The sequence below is a fragment of the Diadema setosum genome, chromosome 18 (genome assembly GCF_964275005.1).
Source record: "Diadema setosum chromosome 18, eeDiaSeto1, whole genome shotgun sequence".
Taxonomy (NCBI): Eukaryota; Metazoa; Echinodermata; class Echinoidea; order Diadematoida; family Diadematidae; genus Diadema; species Diadema setosum.
Window position 1 is genome coordinate 16,183,458 of NC_092702.1, and position 19,687 is coordinate 16,203,144.

At 41.3% G+C, this 19,687-nt stretch overlaps 1 protein-coding gene across 1 annotated transcript in view; it reads right to left on the reverse strand.

Annotated features, from left to right (window-relative positions):
* Nucleotides 1-10,717: 10,717 nt before the first annotated feature.
* Nucleotides 10,718-19,687, reverse strand: part of LOC140242160 (uncharacterized) — a 68,867-nt gene continuing 59,897 nt past the window's right edge. Inside the window, exons 10-11 of the mRNA XM_072321925.1 lie at nucleotides 17,651-17,757; nucleotides 10,718-16,038 (exon numbers count right to left, since the gene is read on the reverse strand). Of these exons, the coding sequence (XP_072178026.1) occupies nucleotides 13,796-16,038; nucleotides 17,651-17,757 (2,350 nt within the window). The 3' untranslated portion in view covers nucleotides 10,718-13,795. The remainder of the gene's footprint in view (nucleotides 16,039-17,650; nucleotides 17,758-19,687) is intronic.

Consider the following 19,687-nt stretch of genomic DNA (forward strand, 5'->3'; position numbering starts at 1 on the left):
AATCCAAAGAGACAAACGAAAATGCTTCCGGCTTACTATTGTGTATTTCGATTTACACAATAGAATTTACACGACGTATGTATCCATCCAGGACAGAATTTTCTTGGACATAACCAATATTTCGACTTGTGCGAGGTAAACTCGGGGGAAGTTGACCAATATTTCGACTTGTGCGAGATAGACTCGGGGGAAGTTGAGAGGAATTAGTACATCACGAATTCTAAGGCATTAAGTAGGGTTCCCACTTAGCCGAGTTACAGTGCCGAGCCTTTGGCGAGTTGTGGCGAGTTGCCTCAAAGGGGCACTCGCGATAACTCGCGTAAAGCTCTTCATGTAATTCCTGATAACTCGCGACAAGTCGGCATGACTTGGCTTAACTCGTAGTGAATCTGCAAAACTCCTCGTGAATTCGCGAGTGGTTCCAAAATTTTTGAACATGTTCAAAATTTTCCCTAACTCGAAGTTACTCGTGCTGAACTCGTGGTGCTCGTAACAAACTCTCAATACTCGTACGAAGCTCGCGATGAACTCTTCGTAACTCTCCACCTTCAAGTATATACGCGAGTTCTGTTCGAGTTTAGAAGAGTGCGATACGAGCACTACGACTCTACTCCAGTAAGTGTAAGGGGGAATTGCCCTCGAGCTAAGCGCGAGTTTAGATCGAGCTCTGCGACTTACAATGAGTTTTGTATTAGCTTATTCAGAGTGCATGCACTGACCTATTAATATGGAATTATTCACATTTTCCCAGCGTTTTCAAGACAGAAGAAATTCATTCAACCCTAAACGCACGGCACGTGCACAAATAGGTCATTGCCATTATATTTCTAGAACTACAAGTGTACGTACTTAAGACAACAAACATGCCTCGGCTCAAGAAATCCAAGAAAAAACCGGAGAAGGAAATGGAGATCAATCAAGCAATGGTAGAAGTAGAGGTAGAAGAGCAGGAAGAGACACAGTAGAAACAGAAGAGATCATCCGTGATGAGCTACAGAGGTACTCAGAAAACCAAGCCTCTAAACAATACCCACAAGACCAGGTCCCAGTAGAAGAAATTTGGAAAAAAGACTCCACTGAAGGCCAAACCGAACAGCAGGGATTGCGCGAACTCATAACGGGCTCGTAACGGGCTCGTAACAAGCTCTTTATTACTCGATGAAAGCTCGGTTTAAGTCGTACACAGGTCATCACAACTCACACCAAGATCGGTGTGACTCGTATCACGCTCGGATCACTCGTACAGCTATCGTAGTAAACTCGATGTTACCTCCTAGATCACTCATGCGCAGCCCATTAAAATTGACAAATTTCTCGCGAGTTCACGCGCGTTCTCGCGAGTTCAAGCTCGCGCAGCTCGGCATATCTCGAGACTCCAATTACTCGGCTAAGTGGGAACCTTGCCTAGGAAACCTTCAGCTTGCCGAGTCTGTCAAGTACGTTGCACCGTGTTGAGTCACGTGACTGGTATAGTATTAACACTTTCACACCAACTTACCGGCGTTGCAGGGAGACACGAAACACCCACACACGCGCACACGCACACACACACACGCACATACACTCTAATGATTGCCTCTTGGATCAGATTTCTAATACAGCAGTCTCCGTTGATTTGCATAGGGTAAACGAAAGCAGATTCTACCCAATTAACCAGAGCAGCCTATGAAATATTGAAATGTTCGATTGCATTCGTGAGGAGAAACACTAAAATTCTGCACAACAAGAACACCCTCTTAACTGGTATCACATCATGCCGAAAGCCAAAATACTTGTGCCCTGATGTTTGTGCTTTCCTGTGTGTTCCTTTAACTATTTGTGCATGTATGTGTTTGTGTTTCCTCTGTGTGTATTAATACATATCGAGGAATCATCTTAGGAATAAATAGGATATGACAAAGTCTCTCGCCAAACACTGCGTGGCGACGAATTAATATATGGGACATATAAAGCAGCCATCAGGTATTTTTCTTTCTGCATAAATGTCTTACTCAAGTTTCAAAATAATCAGTTTCAAGATTTCTGTCTATACCTAACAATAGTACACATAACATGGTGTCTCCTTTCAAGCAAGCAGATAGGTCAAGCACATTTTATCTCGGCATTTTCACGTTCGCGTGTATTCCTCAACTCTATAATTTTGATTTACCAAGTCGCTAAATCACTACTACAGACACGTGCAATTGAATTCTCGAATCACCTTTTCATAATCATAATCAACACCTCAGATCTCAATGTCATTTTGTCTGAAACTTTATCCGAGTAAGCGAGGAAATGCCACATATTGCATTATATCTTTCTTCAAATTTCTTTCAAAACTCACTTGAAAATGACAAATGCAGGGACGAATTGCATAAAAAAAAATAAGAATCACTATACAATTTCACTTCAAACAAAGACTTCTTCCAAGTTATATGAAGCAAGCTGGAAGAACATAAAGTACCCTTCACATATTTGAAGGAATACACCTGGGTTTTGCTTTGCTTTGTTTTTGTTGGAGTAGTGTCTTCCAAAATTTGCACAGTCAGCGAGAGTTGCAGATTTTACCCAATTGAGTAGATACCATTTTACAAAATTTTACAAAATTAAAGGGGAGGCGCACGCACCCCCCCCCCCCGCTTTTTTCTTTCTTTTCATTTCTTTTGTTTCAACAAAAATTAAAGAGGGGGCGCGCTCAGTGCGCCCCCGCCTGAAATTTGCCACTGTATCATAATGGAATAAGACCCACAATCAGATGAAATCAATGAGAGCAACCCATTAATGTAAGCCATTACGTGTAGACTACTTTCCTGATTTCAACTGCGGGCCCTGATTTTCAAAGTTAAGTATAATTCTAAAAGTTTAAATTATTAGTTTACGTTAAAAAACGCCGTCATTTTAACTAACCAATATCTTAAAAGTTAACGAACTAAGAAAATATTTGAAAAGTTTGGTAGCAAAAACAGACAAACGCCATTTTTTTTTACAAAGCAAGATCATCATCAAATAAAGATGAATAACATATTTTTAATGAAACTGCACTAGTCACATCACAAGAAATGTTTATGAAGATATTATCAAAATTATCACATACATATCAATTATTTTTCTTTGATTTTCAGCAGCTTTAATTTCAAAATATCTCAAATGTATAAAAATGGACAGCATCTGTTGTTGGTTTTTTTTTTGCATTTAACGCTTAATCAATGTCTTTGCTTTGCCTATAAGTTGTCAAAATTATTCGAATAGAACGTGCTGTACCACCAAAACGTCGTGAGCGCAAACCCACACCTGAATATGACATACACCATAATTATTCACCCTGAAATATCATTCGACAGGATTCACAGTGCACATAAACACTAAACATACAATGTATAGCTCCCTTCTAGAAACCGTAAGATCTCTAGTGTCAATTATTCAAGTACTACACATTGAGGGAAGGGATGTTCCATTGCAACAAACCAAATCACTGAAAACTCATGCTACATGTATATCAAAATACAATCGTACATTATAATGAATCGACAATAAGTTGCATCCTCTTGGGACACTTTTTTCTTTCAAGCCATAAAATCACTACTTCACTGTGTGTATACATACAACTCAGAAACACAAAACACAAAATGTATACGTCTTCGACACATACTTATATGGAACAAAGAGGCACCATGTACTGTAAACTCAGAAAATAGCGTTCACGAACAAGCTACAATGTATATCGAGGTTAACTTGGTTTATTGGGAGTCATGCATACTGGCAGATCTCATTTGTGAGCTGTAATGCTACCATGCATACTCAGAGGCAATCATGACAACTTTTCAAATTAATGAGTCCTCTGGAGAGCCCATGTGGCGTGCACGAACGACTATAGGGAAAGCAGAATAGAATCGGATACATAATGAAGAGATATATTAGCAAGTAAATTAATCGCTCACGAACATCACAGAAATGAGGGGAGGGAGCGAGACCAATACTGAACAATTTCGGAAATTTTGGAAAAAATGTACGTGCCATTGACAGGGTAAGTACAACAGAAGCCTATCAGTATTCTGGAGGTAATGAGGGGCATGAGAAGGTGGTGGCATCAATACTGTGCTCTGAATAATTCATTTTACAGCAGTGTGCAGATAAGTTCATACAGCATAATTACAACAATGCATGGCATTATATATTAATGACAATTAGTAGATGGGAATGAACCAACGGCGTAAATCCATACTGAGGAGTGGGGGGGGGGGGGATGGTCACCATCACCACGATTACAAGCCCATAACCGGACCGGCGCAGCCTTGGGGGGGGGGGGGGGGAAGGGAAGCTTGGTGAACCCCCCCCCCCCCCACACACACACACACACACACACACTTTACAGGGATCGGATGTCCCACTCTTTTGCATGGAATAAGTTATAGTGGGAGGAAAGTGGCAGCAAAAATATGAAGACGTTTTGTTCTTGTTGCTTTTTTTTTTGCTTGTCAGATGACTTTCGGCGGAAAATGAGACCTTAAAAGTATGAAAACATTTTTCTTTTTGTTTTTGAAATATCTGTGAGAGGGAGCGGAACGACCGAACGGGGGGAGGGTGCGTATCCCTCTCCCACACGAGGAAGATTTTGCATTTTCAGACCTGAAATTCAGCGATCTGGTGCACACTTTTGGTGAAATTTTGTTTTCTTTTCTTAAAAAAAACAATAAGAAAATGAAATATTCACAATATATTATTGAATGACTAAATTGTGGTATTTTAGCTCTTGCTCCGCCTGTGCGACATCACTGTGAAGGCCTACTAAATAATGGGGCCTATCAACGGCGTAGACAGGATTTGATCTTAGGAGGAGCGGTTATGTGCCACGGAGGGAGCGAAGCAAGCGAGGGGGGGGGGGTGGGGAGGGTATGGTAGGGAGGTTTCCCCCTCCCACGATGAAATCTTTTTGCATTAATAATTTAGACATTTTACAGTCCCAAAATTGCCATTTGTAGCTATATTTTTCGCTTTGGAAACTAAGGAGGGCCGCACCGGGCGCAACTGCTGTCAATCACTGGCAGCAACATCAGGAGAATGGCATAGCAATTAAATGCGAGCGAGCGGAGCGAGCCAGCTTGAAATTTTTGACATTTTACAGTCTAAAAACTGCCGTTTGTAGCTATATTTTTCGCTTTGGAAATTAAGGGGGGCCGCACCGGACGCAACTGCTGTAAATCACTGGCAGCAACATCAGGAGAATGACATAGTGGTTAAATGCGAGCGAGCGAAGCGAGTGAGCTTGAAAATTTTGATATTTTACAGTCTAAAAAACTGTCCTTTGTGGCTGTATTTTTTTTTGCTCTGGAAATGAAGGGGGGCGCACCGGGCGTAAACTGCTGGCAATAACCGTTACTGGCAGCAACATCATGAGAATGGCATAATGATTAAATGCGAGGGAGCGAGGCGAGTAAGCTTGAAAATTTTGACATTTTACAGTCTAAAAAACTGTCGTTTGTGGCTGTATTTTTTCGCTTTGGAAATTAAGGGGGCGCACCGGGCGAAAACTACTGGCAATTACTGGCAGCAGCATCAGGAGGATGGCATAATGGTTAAATGCGAGCGAGCGAAGCGATCGAGCTTCAAAATTTTGACATTATTTTTGCAGTCCCAAAACAGCCGCTTGTAGTTATATTTTTCGCTTTGGAAATTAAGGGGGCGCACCGGGCGAAAACTGCTGGCAATTACTGGCAGCAACACAAGGAGAATGGAATAATGATTAGTAATGCGAGCGAGCGAAGCGAGAGAGCTTCAAAATTTTGACATTTTACAGTCCAAAAACTGCCGTTTGTAGCTATATTCTTCGCTTTGGCAATTATAAGGGGGGCGCACCGGGCGCAACTGCTGTCAGTCACTGGCAGCAACATCAGGAGAATGGCATAGCGGTTAAATGCGAGCGAGCGAGCGGAGCGAGCGAGCTTTAAAATTTTGACATTTTACACTCCAAAAACTGCCGTTTGTAGCTATATTTTTCGCTTTTGTTTGTCCCACTTTTATGGGGGAACCAACCCCCCCCCCCCGACGCCTCTTCATAATATGAGGGCTCCACACTCTTTGATAAATTAGGGAAATATACGTCAATATCAAAAGTGTACAAAGTTTATCGAAAGGGATCCTGTACAGCAGAGCATTTGCATGTTTATGATTGCAATACAACGATCTGGTGCATAATTCTGGCGATATTTGGACAATATTTTCCATTAAGAAAGTTCGAGATTTGTCCTCATCTCGGGAATTGCTTGGGGGATAAATGATTTGTCTGCCTAAACACATCCGTATAGGGGCGGGGCAAATGCCCCTTTGCCCCCCCCATAGATTCGACGCCCCTGATCTTCTCTGGGTATGCCCATAGATGTATCCTGAGTCATCAGTCACTGTCGTTTCTCAATAATGATTCAGGAAATGGAGGGGGTTCTATTATGGCGATATATTTTTTGTTATTGTTTGTTTGTTTGTTTTCGTACATATTTTGCAGATGGTCCCCAGTTACTCGCGTCATAGGATGTTTACATGTAGGCCTATACTATTTGACGTTGTCAACGTCTGAGCCATACCTCGCAGTGTATGTCGATGTTACTTTCTTCGCGAGCGAGCGAAGCGAGCGAGCGCCTGAGAAAATTGTGTATACATTTTCCTACAAGATAGCATATATTGTTCAGCTCTGTTACCTGTCTGAAGGCCGGCGTACAAACGTCATGCAATATGCCAAAATTGATACATATCACATTTCTGCTTCCATTTTCCCCCTAAAAATTCAGGGGGGGGGGGGGATGATTGTACAGGCCACCCAACCCCCCTCCTCCATTTCAGGGGGGGGGGGGGGAGGGATATATCCCCCCATCCCCCCCCCCCCCCCCGGGATTTACGCCCATGGAATGAACTACGCACAAGGTAACTGAATAATGACAGAAATATATTAATGATGCTAACAGCCCTCAACTTCATTCCAAGGGCATTCAGCTAATCTGTCCGATTATAAAAGGGCCCTGCCGAGGGGCGGTTGCACTGTTTCAATTTGCAGAATCCCCGGGACTCAAAAAGAGCGCATTTTCCTACATATTGCTATTGGATTGTGGCAAAGAGGGTTGCATTGAAATGTCTACAAGAGCTGCGCAGTATGCGTGCTTCTTCATCTTAAAGGTGGGAGGTTCATAAGATGATGCAAAATGTTACATCATTCAAAATCTACGTAGATATTAAAAGAAAAACAACAACACAGCAATCCATGTCCCTTTGTAGAGTTCCTCTGTAAATTCAACAAAAATGCATAGCACAATCAATAGCTGGTCTGATCCTTGAAAAAAATGGGATGAATAATATGCCGCAATTACATAATGTATAATTCAAAAGCGAATCGTCACGTACAGACTCCAATAGTGTGTTGGCCCCGATTTTGGCTGCAGAGCCTGATAGTCAATAACGACAGCATGTTGCGTGAAAGTCTTGCACACTCATTCACCCGAAGGCTCCACTTTCCATCGTATGTACCCCAAACAATCACTATACCACGTCGTTGTCTGATTGACAATTTTCAGCGGTAAATCTAAATACATTGTACAACGTTTTGTTAACATATTATCTATCTTATCTGTCTCTCCTCCTCTACCCCTCTCCAGCCAACTTACCCCTACCCCAACACCCACACACTTTTTAGACTTCTAACTTTTCCTGATGGTTAGTGAACCACCAGGCTGCTGGTATACGGGGCTCTGCCTACACACTTTCGATTCAGTCTCTCTGATGGGACTCGGTAGCTACAGCAGCTGTTCAGGAGGCAGCGTGCCGAGTGCTGGGTCACGCACGGTGGTCACGTAGAAGAGAAAACAAGACACTACAACACTACAGCATGACAAGAACACAACAGCCATAATTACGACACCCGTTTCATCAGTCCTTCGTCTTTTGTCTAGGGGTTTACATCTTCATTCTGATTTAGTATTAAGCACAGTGTTCACACGAAAATGACAGCAGCCAGGCGCAGTATTAATGCCACTATTTCTGAAAAGAACATTCTGTCCCTAAGTAGTGACTGACGGCTAGATTAATTGAAAAAAGAAAAGACACCGATACAATACAATTGTACAACAGCAGTCCTTCCAGGGAGGCGAGACTCACCTCCCTGGTCCTTCGTCTTTTGTTTACGCGAGTTTTATACATCCTCACCCTGCCTTATGAGCTCTGTGTTCACCTAAAAATGACAGCAGTCAGGCGCAGGAGTAATGTCATTATCAGATATATTGCTGAAAATAAGTACAGTACTACGTGTATGTCCCCTCAATGGTGACTGGCGGCTAAATCAACTACACTACATTACCATAACATGACTAAAGAGTCTTTCCTCTTTAGTCCTCACCCTGCTTTAAAGGTCTAGTTTACCTTTGGGAGCAGTGACTTCAAAAATTTTCAAGATATCATATTTGATGCATATGTGTAGGTCTGTTGTATCATAAAACATCCTACCATATGAAATATTTACAATAAAACCTAAAATATGAGGAGATATCAGGGTTTTTCTCAATAAACCGTAACTGTATACGGTTTAGTCTGGAAAATTTTTTTATTATAGCTATTGTTCACATTTTGTGTATTTAACAACACTTAACATCGATTATACGGATTCAAATTTTGACAGTGGTTGTTTCTATCCCTAACTCACATTTTAGAACTATTTTATAGCACTAATGCTTTCATCTGCAAATGGTAAATTATGCCTTTAATAATGAGCTTAGTGTTCATACAAAAATGAGAGCAGCCATCAGGCGTAGTAGAAATGCCACTATTGCTGAAAAGAATACTCTGTCCCATCTATGGTGAATTACGCCTATAAATGAACTTATTTGAATCCTGAAATCACTAATCACGTACAGTATTCTTTTGCATACTCGTGTGCATCATTGTTTCTGTGTTTCCTTAGAAGAACCACAGGAGGAAATGGGAAATAATGCTAATCTCTAACTCTCTTCTATACGGAAATGGCGCATTCTTGCAACTGATTAACGAATTGCCCCCCTATCGACGTAAATGAGAGTAGTGACCATGGAAAAAGAAATCATGGGTATGTATCATACTTTGGCATGCAGGATTCGAACCTACGATCCTGATCTCCGGACAGGCGTCTTATCCACTAGAGCACCGAGCTTCCGCGCGACAGCTAATGCTAGTTCCGATCCGTACTGCATGCAGCGGGTACTCGGATTTTATTAAAATTCACGAAATTCTTCCGTCGAGTTGTTCTTATCACAGCCGATTAACCAAAAAAAAAAAACAAACAAACAAACAAACAAACAAACTCAACGGGAGAATTTCATGAATTTGAATTACGCGCTCTTGCTAGAGACAAAGCGTGCCATCAAAATCAATTCGATAATCGTCTCCATTTTTCCTTCCTTTCTGTGTAATAAACGCCTTTTAAAAGTTTCAAACAGACAATTTTCAACACTGCAGCGCTGATCTGCGCCAATTGTCTTCACTGACAACTAGCATACACATAACAAGCACATAGGACAATCACATTTGTTGCAGTCATTTAACATAAACCGGCAATCAGAACAGGCGGCATGACTGATTTACCTGCTGTCATAATAATTACGACTCAATGATATATATACTGTATAGTACACCTGCTGTTTCATCCTCGAATCACTTCATGTAACCGAAATTTTCATCTTATCATTGATATCATTGTTCCTTCGTCGAGCTTTTCATCCGAAGAAATAACAGGGTCATGAATATGCATTTGTGCGAAGTGGGTGTGGCCTGTTCGGCCCACGTACGTTGGAGCAGAGGATAGATCGAGACAGGGGACGATGGCGCTCGAGGCGAGGGGAGGAATAAAGTTTGGTTGTTACTTAAGTCTGGTATGGCGTTGGTGATTTGTTTGTTGTCAGAAATGATACGTGTGACAAGTTGTTGTGCCACCAATATTTTCCTTCCGTAATAACAGCAACTGTGTGTGTGTGTGTGTGTTTGGTTTTTTTTTTTTTCAATGTCACAGCTCTATAAGTAAGTGTATGACAAAAATGTTAGGTGGCATTGCAACTACATGTAACAATGTAGCAACATGTAGCAACATCTGTTGCGTCATAGCATATAGTAGGGAACGCACGAACGCAAGAACCCGCCCGAATCTAATGCCCATGAGGGGGGCGCGCATGCACACACACTGTTCGGAACTGCTTTCACTCCAATTTATGATGAGCTGCCTTGAAAGACGAGCTTTCCTTCAAGGCTAAAATCCTGGATTTGCCAGTATGGTCCAGTTGCCTGGAGTACGAAATACACACTAAACATTATGATAAAACATGCACAATTCAATCATTCAACCTACTGCATCCTAGGTATGATAAATCCCCGCAGAACAAGTAAACTTGTTGTATGGCACATCCAGTCCCAAAGTGAAAGGACTTAATGGGACTTGGAAAAAGAATACGTGTAGATGTATAAAGAGTGATTGTCAAGAAGAATTTCCTGCTGTGAAAAAAAAAATGAATAGAAAAAACAAACAACACAAACATCATCACAAGCCACCAAAAAATCACAAACAAAAACAAACAAAACAAAATCGGATCTAACACACATGTATGTCTACGTATTTCTCATGCTTTTGCGAATATCCTCGACACGGAATGTAACAAGCGCGACCTCTGATGTTTGGTCCATGAAGCACACTACACACACACACCCACACACCATCACAAACACACAGACTGCACATTCATTTCCATTTTATACCTCCGAATCCTTTATTTCTGTGTATTTAAGCTTGAGCTTGGTGACAGAAAATCTAAAACACATAACATGTAAAAAAAAAAAAAAAAATGCACACACATACACACACACAACCCTGGCAGTCTGGTTAATCAAAGTACATACTGTAGATGAATATGTCTGACACCTTTGTAGAGGAAATTGTCTCCACAATGCCAATACGAACTTTGATACCAAGCTTCCCTTCAAAATAATCTTTTAACCACTAAAAAGGAATGCGCACAACATGGCAAGTCTAGCTCTACAACCACATCTCGAGATACGGGACAGTGGGGAACGAAAGATCACTGCATGGATGTGATCTTATTCTTGTACAGATTGCCCGAGATGTCTAAACTCGGCCCACTTAGAAGAATTTGGGCACATTCAGCAAAAGCCTGAAGTAAAGTTCATCTCACTTCAGCTCGCAAAGCCTCATTTGTTATACATGTACATACATGTATTAGTTTTACTTACAAGGATGATAACTCCAATCACGATCTCAAGACGAGGGTCAAAAGAGGGTATTTAGCAAACCGTAAAAGCTTCCAGAGTTTTCATCTGACACTATCATTGTGGGAGGTCTCCTACACCAGAAATGAGTGAAATATTGAGCTGCACATTAGTATCACTCTCATAGCATGTGTGATCAATGTAGCTACACGCAAAGGTCCCCACGTCCCCTATATCGAAAGCCAGTTCGTAATTACCCCCTGTACACATTTGTACCTGTACAAACGGCCTTCTTTTTTTCTCAGTTTGTTTATAGGCACTTCACTCTTTTTCAGAGGGACATAATACAAAAGCGTGCCCAATGGAACAGTTTATAAAATGTATGTTCAAACGATGAATGCATTTAAACAGACCAGATGGCAAGAATGGTCCATTGTCAATTAAGTGGGGGGGGGGGGGGAGGGGGGATGGCATCCATTCATTGATTTGCAATGAATGCATGAACTTTCCCTACTACTATTACCAAAATTTGTTCCTGAAAGGTGGATATGAGGCTGGCAGGCACTCAGAGGGATTACATGATTAAATCATTACATCACAAATGCTGTCTCTGTGAATTTGAAAACCAGCATGCCTATCAAGGCAAAATGATCTTTTCATCTCATGTGCAAGGTGGAGCTATGAACTGGCTTTAATACTAACTACAATGTAGTTGTCTACAGTGTCCTTGTGGGACCTGTGTGCACAGTTTTGGGGGATTTCAGACTCTAGCTGCAAACAGCTTCATGCAATTTTTTTCTTGAATACTGCAGGTTGTCTGTGTATGAGCACAAATATAGAGCATGGAGGAAATTATATGCACCATTTTTTATTTTTCATTTTTTAAAATTTATTTTCATTTTTATTTTTTGCCGACAAGTTGCACAGTAATACTGTCTTGTTTTAGCTTTTCAGGTTATTGAGGTAGAGGTGCCGCAATCATAACTGGTAACGGAGTAGCATATATCACATGACACCAGCAGAAAAACAAACAAATGTTAAAAATACACGTAACGTGAGGACCAGAGCACATCAACCCCCTACAGGATCCTGGGAACTTAAAACTTGCTGAAGAGAGAGGGAGTGCATGGAAGTCACACGGCATCAAATCTTTGGAATCAGATCAAGTTACCATGGAAACCATGTCAACATTTTACTGGCAAAGAATATGATGCAGGATTGATGTCACAAATGGATTTTCTTCTAAAGTACACAGTACTGGAAAGCAGAGTGGAGTGTGATATTCAAATTTCATCATCCGGCTCAAATTTTAAGTGATTTTGTGTCCTAACAGCTGTGACAACTTTGATTTACAATGTGTTTTGAAGTATTACATCCTTTTCATTATATGTGTATTACATGGCATACATATTTTGTAAAAAAAAAAAAGATAAGTCTATTTGTTGTTATCTGAAAGTGTACACTGGCTTGAAAATTGTGTAACACTGGACAAATGACAACTACAAAACAAATCAAATTTTCAGATTTGTGACATCTAGTTTTATCTAACTTGTCTCCATTTCTTTGTTCTTCATATCCAATGCCCATTACTTTGTCAACAGGATAACAAAAAAAAAGCAAATACCTTGCATGCATGATATGATGGGCATGATTTTTCAATCATGTTCATTGAAAAATGTAAATTTATACCCAAACCATAAGTCCAACTTCTGCAAACAAGGTATCTAAATATTCAGGAAACATACATTAAACAAGAAAAAAATCAAGAAAAAAGAACACAAAGGTGGTAGCCATTGACAGGCAGTGGAAGAAAAACATTTTGGGAAAGGATGGGAGGGGGGAGTTGACAATGGGAGGCAAACCAGCCTTCTGTGGGTTAAAAAGAAAAGCAATCCTTCATATCATCCATTTGCTGATGAATTATATTGGTGAACTTCTCCTTCAGTGCTCAAACCACTGAAGCTCCTCATCAGAACAGATTATGACATAGAGCTTCTGAACACACTGCACAAGGATATGCAATGCTTGACTTCTTGTAGATGTGAATGAAACCAAAGGCACTTCAGCTGCAGTGGCTTTACCTTGCTGTGGTTAAAATTTGGGGGTTACATGTCATCACAACTCTCCTTCTAGTCTACATTTCCATAATCAAAATCATCAGTTTCCTTTGATCAACTTCAGCTTTGACCTCCTCTGACTTGGCACAAGTGATTAGTAGGAAATATCTATCCTCCTGTAGGAATGCTTTTGATTTGGCATCATCTGTCCTCGCAAATGGCAATGCATATAATATGCAAATGAATGCATGTCTGAACTGCCAGATGAGTAAATATTTACAAAAGTCATGGAATTCTACAGTCATCATCTACATGCATCAGTCAAGAACAGTATTATCATATAGTGGCTACTGCGCCATGAGATCACATGTTCACATGAATTTGACCGACTCACCTAGCACCAGCTATACACAGCGACTCATTATCACATAAGAATACACTCAAGTTGCCAAATATCAGAACCTCTTGTGGGTTAATTCAAGGTTATTTCTTTCTCTCCTTTATTAGCTATGGTTGAAAAAGATTCGTTTTCATAACTGTCATTTCCTTGGAGAGTACCTCTGCTTGTATTTTCCGGGATGGTGGCTACCCGACATGGAAGGCACTGCTCTTGGGGTCATCTCCAGAAGACTGCCCCGCCCATACCCCCTCCTTCCTCCCCGTGGCTCTGCTGCAGTGTGGCCCTTAGAGGTTGGTTTGTCACTGGATGAGCTGAACTGTGACCAATTTGGCTGGTCCTGCTCTCGCATTCGCCTAAGCTCCTTCTGATGTGGACCAACTTCCTGGATGGAGGCCTGTTCATCCTCATGGAAACACTGTCGGATGGCATCTATCTCAAAGTGCTCTGGCGAAGGGCTTTGGTGGCTCCTGTTTTCTGGCATGTAGGCAAAGTTCCCCACATGCTGACCAGGAGGAGATAGAGGGTCAGCATAACCACCTCCATTGCCAATAGCATCATACCCTCCACCATACTCGTTTCCTGCATCAATGCCATAGCTTCCAAGTTCAGACATGGCACTGTATGACACACCTTCAGCAGCTGGGGATCCCTCCTTGTGTTTGGAAGGCAGAGTGTAGGCACCAGGTCTGCTTGTACTGCCATAGCCACCACCAAAACCTGGGCTCTTGTCAAACGGATAGTTATCATGTTCAGAGGAGAGATTTGATCCTGGACTCTTGCTTGGCTTTCGTTGCTGATTGTGCAGGCCTCTGGGGCCATAGCTAGTCAGATCTATCTGACCATGGTGGTTTGAGACAGATTTTGTGCTTGTAGTACTCTGTTCTGGGAATGATTTTGGAGCTGCACCCCACTCATGCGGATTATGCTCTTTGACCCAGTCGGACACGTTTTTTGCCTGTACAGACGACCCCCAACCATCTGTCCCTAGCCTCTGCTGAGAAGATCCAGGAAGGACTGGGCTTACATCACCCCATCCTGAAGATGCCTTTGGAGGTGTCTTACTAGCTAACTCTGGAGATGGAACATTCTGGTCATCGGTGGACCACTGAGAACTGTTTTGCTCTGGTGGACTGAATGCCTGTGTGGCTAATTGCTGAGTTGAGATGGAATACCCTGATGAGCTTTGTGGTTTCTCACCCCAAGGAAGGCCCGGGCTAGCTGAACCCCATTGCCCCAGACCAAGACGGGAGTCGATACTACCCTCCTGCATACCCTGATTCTGAGGACTTGGGTTATACATGTTACTTTGAATGAACATTCCACTTGCAGCTGACTGTGAAAAGGAGGCACTTCCTGACACTTGCTCCTGGGAAGCATGCGGCAGGACAACAGATTGCCCTGCCTGGGAAGCACCTCGCTTTATCATAAGCTGTGCTTCAGCAGGGGATGGCAGGCCGGAGACTGACGTGTGCTGAGGGATACCCGTGGAGGACTGCTGCCAGGAACTGGTCCCCGCTATGTTCAGTTGTTCTGTGGGAGCTGTGTGTCCAGCTGGTTGCTGATAAGTCCCTGAGCTATTCATTTGTTGCAAGGGCTGTGGTGGTGAAACCATGGTTGTGCGAAGGAAAGAAGATCCTTGCATGTTGGGTACTTCCATTGGTAGACCTGGACTGGGCTGGATCATGTGGGTACTTCCTGGCGGCACAACATGCTGGATGCCCATAGAGGTCATCATCTGAGGAGCACTTGACACCATCCCACTCTGGTGAGGCACGACACTTTGCATCATAGATGATGTCATGACATTTGCTGGGTGAGGTGAGAATGCAGCAGATGCTTGAGGAAGCACATTGCCAGATGGAACAAGGTGAGTAGGCATGCCACCCGAGGGGGTATTCCTCATTAGTTGCACAGCAGCACCCACATCACTTGCACCCTGTGACGGCACACCTCCTCGTGGCAGCTGGGAATGTGATAGAGCATTGGCAACCTGGGATGTCTGCACACCAGGATGATATCCAACCATTGTTGGCTGGTTCTGCTGGGTCACGCCCATGCTGGAGACTACTGCCTGCAAAGTACTCTGCTGCTGCTGCTGACTCTGAGACACAGCGGGCCAAACTGGCACACCATGATGCATTTCTATCCCACCTGGATGCACACTGTGAGGGGGGTTGGTTGGTGGTGGTGCACCAAGGTGCTGCACAACTGGATGTGGTGTCTGCTGCTGAGGTGGGGACATTGCAACATGCAGTGGTTGAGACTGTTGTTTCTGCTGGGTGTCACGTTGCATACCCTGTTGTTGCAGACTGTGTTGTGTGCTTTGTTGTGACAGCCTGGAGTCAATTTGATGGGTGGTTGGAGTTCTTGTGCCAGCAGTATCTAGTGTGGACAGGAAAGAGAGATACAGCATGTACAGTGGGCCACACGCATAAAACATACGTAGCAACCGCTTGCAAGTAATTGCTACATTGTACAAGCACAAGCTTGTCAACCAACAGATCAAGCTCAAGCAATTGCTTAAATCGATATGCATAACCTTTTGCTTGCCCTGTACCAGCAATCAAATGCGATTTCAACAAAAGAGATGTCACACCTGTGCGAGCACAAGAACAAAGGCAGGTTTGATACATACGGTGTAGCTGAAAGGGTGTGTGTGCGCGAGAACATTTCCTGACAGCAAAAGAGCTATAAAATGATGCATATGAATGCACACATAAAGACAAACAAACACACAACCACATGCAGATTCCCATCACTTCTTAAACTGCTGCTTATAGTAACCCGGATCTGCCAGGTCACACATGGAGAGAGGTCTCCTTGCTATCCACAGATGTTACACATCCTACCTGCTTCTTATCACATTCTGCGTGCTAACCACAGGGCATTCTCCTTGTCGAAATGAAAAGTTTCCTATACATCCTAGGAGAAATTTTCTATAGATTTATAACCCTGCCTGCACAACTTTGGCATTTCTTTTATGAATATGAAAATGATGCTTAAAAGGGAACATCCCAGTTAAGGAAAAGCTCTAGCTTGGATAATCATAAGCAATTGCCCAACAAAAACAAGCAAAAGGTCCGTTTTATGCACTTGTACCTGTAACACACTTCGCCCTCGTTGCACACTACATTAGGCAAATTAATTGCTTGCTAACTGTATTTGAGATCCAGCCACCAGTTTTCAAATAGAAAATTATGAAAATTAAAATGCTAAGATGACACTGACAGACACCAGATGGTGAGAATGCTTCATCTCTCTGCGGACAGCAAGCAATTGATTGTTTTATGCATACGGATTCAAGTAAAAGGCTAGCACAGGCAATTGCTATATTTTATGCATACAGCCCAGTGTATGAGCTACAATGTATGATAAGAGACCTTGGGGTCTAACGCTCACCTAAATAACACACTTCGCCCTCACTGCATACTACATTAGGCAAATTAATTGAAATATACAGTTCATTTGAACACTCACGACCCCCCCCCCCATTATGCTTGCTAACTGTATTTGAGATCCAGCCACTAGTTTTCAAACAGAAAATTATGAAAATTAAAATGCTAAGATGACAGACACCAGATGGTTAGCAATCACAATAGCTCTATTCAGTCATTTGACTAGCTAACATTTCCTATTCTCTTCATTTCTACTGTAAAACATGCAGCAAATTGCCATTTTACTGTTCCTACTGTCATAGCTTTTATTTATCAACAGTGATTAACTTTGATATGACAGTCACAAATCTACCCATGAATCAATACATTCATACAAAAAAAAAAAAGAAAGGTTATGTACAAGTGATCTAATTTCCAGTCCACACACAAGTACATGTAGTTAGATCCCAATATGAAACATACTGTACATCACCTTTGTCTGAGATGGTTTATCATGGTCACTGGCACTCGAATGACGAGGAGAAAACAGCAGCGCAGCAAATTATATCTTTTGTGACCTTCAACAATTTACAGAAATGGTCATGATCTATGGAGCTTACCATTTCTTGCTTTAGAGGGCGTTGTCTTTTCTTGTCCAATGTTGTTCTCAGGTGGTCTTTTGCAGCCCAGGGTGAGAAGAACGTCTATAAGCAATGCCCGCGCCTCACTGGACAGAAAAGACGCGAAAGAACAAGGAGGAAAAAGGGGTCACTTGATTTAATAAAACCAATCAAATTCAAGCAGCTGAAAACTAACAATATTTACATTCCTCACAGTTTTATCTTTTAAGAAGTACAAATTGGTACAAATTTGGCAATGTTTACATATGAGGTTTATCAATATAGAATCTCTTTGACCTTTTTACATCATTGCAGTATTCTTTCAATGATTTATCTCTATGTATTCCTGCAAAATGATTGAAATTTTTGTCCACAGTGAATGAGGAGAATACAAATAGTGTACGTGTTGGAAATCAAAAATGTTGTTTATGGCCGCAAGCTGTCCCCTTACAGATTGTATATCATGTTGTGCTCATGACCGGGAGATTGCAAATCACTTTTATCATACAGGTATTCAACTAATCAAGTACATTAATAAATGGAATGGAGTCCACCATTATCAATATCATGTGAATATGTGTTTGAAGTCCATAAATCGATTTCCACAAAACACTGCACGCAAAAATATAGAGATCATTAAGAGTGGATTTACCATGTATCTGTACACAAAGTTATTCTTTGATGAACATGGTGCCAAGAAAGACAAAGAATCTAACAAAACAACAACTCCAGCAAAATCAAGCTTTTCTTTGCATTTCTAAATGATTTCTAGCAAAGATGACCACATTGAAACAGACGTCTCTTTTTAATACATACTATTGTACAATCAAACCATGTTACATGCACAATGGTATAGTACAGTGAAGAGTGATCTTCATTATACAAAAATAGTCAAATAAATGTATCATGCATGGTTTGATATCATCCCGACAAGAATGCTGTTGGCGCACATGTCAACTTTAGGTCTATCAAAATCAAATAATTCTATACATCCAGTGTAGTAGAGAGTGACTCACTGCATTTGAAATCATTTATTTTGGTGTGCTAAGAGCATTCAATTCTCATGAGTTATCAACCCTTCCCTTTCCTTAATTCTTCCTTTCTCAAAATCTAACCTAGCTCAAAAGTCACATTTGGTATATAACTACAAATGTACTTGCCACTTTTTTTTTTTTACAATGACATACAGTCACCTAAGAACGCAACGCTATAGAAGTACAATGTAACTCATCTTGGGGATTGATAAAAGTGCTGCTTTGAAACTCAAACCTGGTCATGTGTTGACAGTAACAACTGTGTGACATCCTGAATAAAAGCTACAGGAAAGAAAGTTATCCAGTATCTGATTACAATGAAAAGTCTCTGAAACAGGAGTAGAAAACATGATCATCAAAAAAAGAAAAATAAAATAAAATAAAAAGAGTGGAAATTTTTTGCAAATTTTGCAAGACATGAAAGAGCTGCAAATATAAAGGCATGAAAAGTATTTGCTTGTTATAAAAACAGTGTAATACTATTCTACATTTTGAACTGCGAATTAAAAACATATAAGCAATTTATTGTACCCGGCCAAGCATGGAAAATCACCCTCTGGAACATTTCCACACGCAGAATATTGACAGCAGATGTACATTGTACAGTATGTGGGTCTTACTTTGTTAAGTTTGGTTGGGATTACTCTTTGTTGTTGTTGTTTTTGTTATACACATCAAACTACTTTCAAGTTCATACGTAAAATAAAAAACTTTATCTACAAACAAACATGTGGTATACAAATGTATGGCTCCACAGTTTTTACTAGGAAGGTGTACAAGGAAATGCATGTTAATGTGTGCCTTACATGTATATACAAATTTTAATAATTTATTTCATAATTGGGTGAAAGCATTGGGAAGTAAAAGCATTCAGGAAGTTCTTTCTCAGATTTCAGGGGAAAAAAAAAGTACATTTAAAGTGTCACACCCTGTTTTCTAATGTGGAATATAAACAGTACAAGGAAAATCTCATAGCCATACCAAAAGGGTATTACAATCTCCT